Genomic DNA, 5,236 nt, shown 5'->3' with positions numbered 1-5,236 from the left:
TTTAGTGTAAGAAATCCATTTAGTTGAATTTCTTTTTAAATCCATTAAAAAAATCCTGAAAGGTTTGTTTTTTCTTACTTTAGTTATGTCTTCATTTGTTACATTCCTTTTCGATTGGATTTAAAATCTGAATTAATGACACAATTAATGGCCACTCTTTGATGAATTTACGCATGTTGTTGTTGAGCAGTGTGTATTATATAACTTACACATCTCCCCCCACCCTGCCCTGAGGTCAGCCCATTCAAACAGCATGCAAATGGTGGTTGAGAAAACCATGGGAACGGCAAATTGCTCCTTATGCCTCTGCCTGCTCCTCCCCCTTACCTTCTAGTTAAGCAGCCTTGCCTGGCTGTTTGTCACTCAGACTATCTTTGTCCAGTGTGCTGTATTTTAAGCGACACAAGACATGTGGCTCTGTGAGGCCGTACTTGGTGCTTTGAGCTAAAAACTAAGCAGTGCTGGAGGAACTACTTTGAAAGCAAAGCTTTACAAGATACCTGTTACTTCACACTGAAAGTTGACAAAAAAGTCACATGCTAGCAAAAAAATACCACTCAGTTGAAGTTATATAAAAAAGTGCTAAACAAAATAAAAATACCCCACTATTCATGGGAAAGTACATGCATAACTCACAAGTAAAAAAAATGGTTTTGTAGGTAGAGTTTGTCAGTGTCATGTATTTGTTTTTAAGAGGATCTATTAGCAGAAATGGAACATAATATTTATAGAAAAAACAGAGAAATAGATACCTTTTGCTTTTTTAGTTAGTTTCATTGCAACTGTCTATTGTTTCTCCTACATGCTTGGAAGGCAAGCGTTATTCAGACCTACCTGTCTCTCAAAGCAGCCATTCCTTTAGTTATGTATAACTTTAAGCCTTAATATAATTTAAATGAGTGAGTTATATAAAAATGCATCTTATGCTTACCTATAGAGACTAAAATAGTTTTTGTACCAGGTTGTAAAGACAAAACAGTCTGCATGGAATGCTTGGGTGTGAAAAAAGGTGTCCCCCGGTTCGATTCAGTTTGGTGATCCTACTAGTTCAGAATTGTTGAAAAAAATCTGAGGCACTCAATAGGGTACTAATTTAAGCCTTTATCTCATGACTAATTCTGTCTCATTTAATCACAGCAACAGTTAAAACATATTTTAGGTACAACTAAATAGAAATGATTTACTCTTTAAGCAAAGTATAGACTTGACCTAAGAGATTGCCCTGCTGGTTATGCAGGGATATTATTGCACTTTGGGACGCAAGGCTGTGGTTGAACTTTGCATTAGCATAATGAACAGTGTTATCGGAATTATTAATTGAAGGTGTGAGGAATTCATTGCCAGACGGATGCAATGTTTTGTAAATGGGTAGGAGTGACAATTGTGATTATTGATACATTATCAGAAAGCTTTAATCTTCCAAAAAAAGGATTATTTTTTAATAACTTGTGCAGTAGAGGGAGATGGTTGTGGATTAGGGTCTTCATCATGAGTGTAGCTATTGCCTTAGCTGATCTGCTTACCTCTGAAGTTAAAATAAATTGCACTAATTTATCTTCAGTCAAATTCCTGTATCACCTATATGGTTGCTGTTTGCTATATTTTCAAATTTCAAAGCAAACAATAAATCAGGAGAGGGATAATTCTCCTCAAATGACAATAATTAAGGCATGCTTTATAGATATGAGCCCATTCTGCTAAAAGGTTGTGCTGCTGCTGGTGTCAGTATTTTCTGCCTCTCATGTTGCTGTTGTGTCCTGTGTCCCCTGCAGAGCCTCTAAGGAGGAACACCAGCTGTGACGATGACCTGGCCCTGGGTGTAGAAGGTAAACAGCCTCCTATCCTGGACTTGTAAGGTTCCGTCCTCAGCAGGGAATCTTAACAGGCAAACAGACTAATTTAGGACCACAAGCCAATGATTTATCTACTAGCGTGCATCTTCCAACAACAGCAGAGAGAGAGAGAGCTGCCAGAATCGCTTGTGTATTTATACTGAAGAGGGTGCAGAGGCTACACGACAGTAGCAGTAGCGAGTTAGAAATTACATGGGGATGATCATAGTATTTAAATCAATATTTTAAACAATTATTAACACTAAAAGAAACTAAAAGTTGACTAACTATCAACCAAACTGTAGCAGGGAGTCAAACTTGTCAAACTCTGGAGCCTTTCCCCCTTACCCTGCAGCCAGGAATAGTGTCCACAGTCTCACAGGCAAACAAGCATTGTCTGACTCTGGACAGCCCCAAAGATTTTTTGGTATTCCTTGCCATACAGGGAGTAGTTAAGCATGTGCAACAAGTCTTGCGGGGGGGAGGCGGGGGGTAGCGACAGTGCCTGAATTGGACTGAAAAAGATGCCAGTACCACAATTCAGCACAATCCCTAAACAAAACATAAACCTAACCATAATTCCTTTGGCATTTGGCATTTGAACAAAGACATTTTCAGTGCTGTTTTTCTTAATATGTAAGTTGATAAGAAATCAGTGGCAATTATGAATAATTTAGTAAAATTTATTTACCGTTCCTTTCATTTTACCATTGAACAATTGGCTGACTAGGGAAAGCATGGACACTGGCAACCTTTATCATCTCTGGCATGTGCATTAATAAAACTGTAATAAATAGCTTTTATGCCCCTGTAAGTTTCAGAAATTTGAGCAACAATATTATTAGTCTTTTATAAAAATATTTTGTAAAATAGGGTTGGATCATTTGTTTAAATGTCCATTGTCCATAATGGACATTTTAAACCAATTTTACGCATATCATCAACCACCCTTGTGTCACTTACTGAAGGCCATACCATTTGAGCAAAAAGCAGTAAGCCTTGACAAGCAGAAACCACTAATATGTGTCGATGTGATGTGACTTTGAAAGCCATACGCCACTCAAAAATGTGTTTTGCTTACTGTACTCATTTGACTGTTTGGCTTTACTGTCGAATGGTGTATTGTGCAAAGTTTGAGTTTTACATTCATGGGTGCTGGAAGTTGTGGTCCAATGTGCTTTTTTTTAAGTGTGGTGTTTTTTTTTTTCAATCGAGTAAACTGATGACCCCTCGACATATTTTATTGATTATTCAAGGGTTATATTCAATACATAACAATAACCCAGTAGAAGAACAGCTGACTACACTGCTACAAGAGATAACTCTGTAATGAAATTGGCGCTATACAAATACCATTGAATTGGAATTGAAATGTTTAATTACGATGTTTCGCCTAAAGGGGCCATGCATTCATACATTTTAGTTTCCTCCAGTTTTCCCGGGGTGATGGGGAACAAGTTAATTTTCTCGAGATCTCGAGATAACGAAACCTTTGTTTTCTGAGATAACAATATAATATATTTGAGTCTCGAGATATGACTGTGAGTATGGATAACTGCCAGGTGAGTAGTGGGGTGCCGATCTTCGTGGTCAACAATGTTTTCTGGACACTACTCGACAAGCCTAGGTGGCGGGGTATGATGAGATGCAGCCATGGTCATCACTGGTCAGATTGGGCAGGGGGTCCAATTGGGAGAAAAATACAGAGACATTAAGTGTTTGCAGTAGGTCGAAACATAATTTTGGTGACCCACGATTTTTGCGTAATCGGAGCAGTAAGAGTGCTTGAACAGAAACTAGTCTACAATAAAATGTTAAGGCGGTAAAATGGCCAATCGGAGACTTTAAGAATAATATGTTTCAGGCATTTACTGGGCAGAGCTTACAGGCAGCAAAATCACAGAAATGACACGACGCTTATGGTAGCATATCAGCACGAAACTGGGGGATTAAATCCTCCTTGCAGTCGCTGTGGGTCTCGACTGGCTGCTCCAGTGTCCCTCATCATCAAATGACGTATATGGTGTGGGTTAATTCTTCCACTCTACCACCTATGGACTACATTGCCTTCAGTCCACCAGAGTGTGCTTGGCGCCAGGCTCAAGTGGTGGGAGGTAACAGGACTTTATGGATAAAGTGAGTGTGTCATGCATTTTTCAAAACACAGAGTGTTCAGAATTGCCCTTGTACAAAACTGTGCTGAAGTGTCAAAAAAAAGCCACCATGCTACACAATGAAGTGCACTGGTTAAGCAAGAGGAAAAGCAATGTGGACACTTTGTAAACGTATTGCGTCTCTCAAAATGACAGAAGTTTAAACAAATGTAAAAATCAGATATACTTCTTAGACTGTTTTGTGTCTGCTATCGACTTATCCAATTGACTTCAATAATTCTTATCCAAAGCCAATCAACCTTGTCTCTTAGACTCCCAACTAAGCTGCTTAAAGAATCTTTCCTTCCAGTTACTGATACTGAATATGATGCATCTTCTATGTCATTATGTACACAAATCTTTAAGGTAGCTGTAATTAAAACCCCTTCCTAAAAGCCCACTCTTGACTAGCACGGTTGTTAGCCAACTATATACCCCTGTTACAACCCAATTCTCAAAGAAAAAGGGTTGTGTTCGCCAAACAGTTTGTGTAACTTTCTACATAGCAAACAGCTGTATTTTAAGGATTTTCAGTCCAGGGATTTAGAGTTGCGATCATAGCACAGGAGACAGCACGTGGGTTAAAGTTATATAACGCTTTTAATTGCTTCCGACAATGTCTTCGTATTGTGTAGATCTAGTACGTGCATTTGACACCATTCGACCATTTTATTCTATGTACAGAGACTTGAGCATCTAATTGGCATTAGAGAAATAGAGCTAAAGCTGATTTAATCTTTGTCAGTGCGTTCTTAGTTTGGTACATGATAACGATGATCCGTCCAAAACATTAGTACAGTCTGAGTTCCTCAGGTTCTGTGGCTTGGAACTTGTGCAACTTAATGTTCAGATTTGGTATATTTTGTAGCAGAATTAATTATTAACTATACAATCAGCTGATGATTATTCAATTATCTAATAACTGTGTTGTTGTGTGCACCTTTGTCTCTGTCTCTTCATTCTCTCTACTCAAACTCCAAAACGTGGTTGTCGGGTGCGACTGATCCTGCCATTACATATCAACTTGGCATCAGTTTATATGGTAAAAAGTTTTTCATTAAAAAATGCAAAGATGTCTTAACAAAGCTCTCTGGGAAAGTTTATTTTAAAAGGCATTGCATTGAGTTAAAAGGACAGTCCAATTGCAGTCAGAAAAGAGCCGTCTGGGGAGAAATTCTGGCTGACATTTCAGGGGCGCTCATCACCCACAACTCCTCTGCTAAAAAATGACTGCTCTACTCTTTGTGTTGG

The 5,236-nt window shown here is 38.6% G+C and overlaps 1 protein-coding gene across 1 annotated transcript in view; it reads left to right on the top strand.

The window, feature by feature from the left end:
• itprid1 (ITPR interacting domain containing 1) overlaps nt 1-5,236 on the top strand; it is a 30,072-nt gene that overhangs the window by 3,005 nt on the left and 21,831 nt on the right. Inside the window, exon 4 of the mRNA XM_035656375.1 lies at nt 1,773-1,826. Within this exon, the coding sequence (XP_035512268.1) occupies nt 1,773-1,826 (54 nt within the window). The remainder of the gene's footprint in view (nt 1-1,772; nt 1,827-5,236) is intronic.

This window comes from Morone saxatilis, unplaced genomic scaffold (assembly GCF_004916995.1).
Source record: "Morone saxatilis isolate NCDOM2014 unplaced genomic scaffold, NCSU_SB_2.0 Contig0, whole genome shotgun sequence".
Lineage (NCBI taxonomy): Eukaryota > Metazoa > Chordata > Actinopteri > Moronidae > Morone > Morone saxatilis.
The sequence above is the reverse complement of the archived record's forward strand: the minus strand, read 5'-3'. Positions and strand labels throughout refer to the sequence as shown.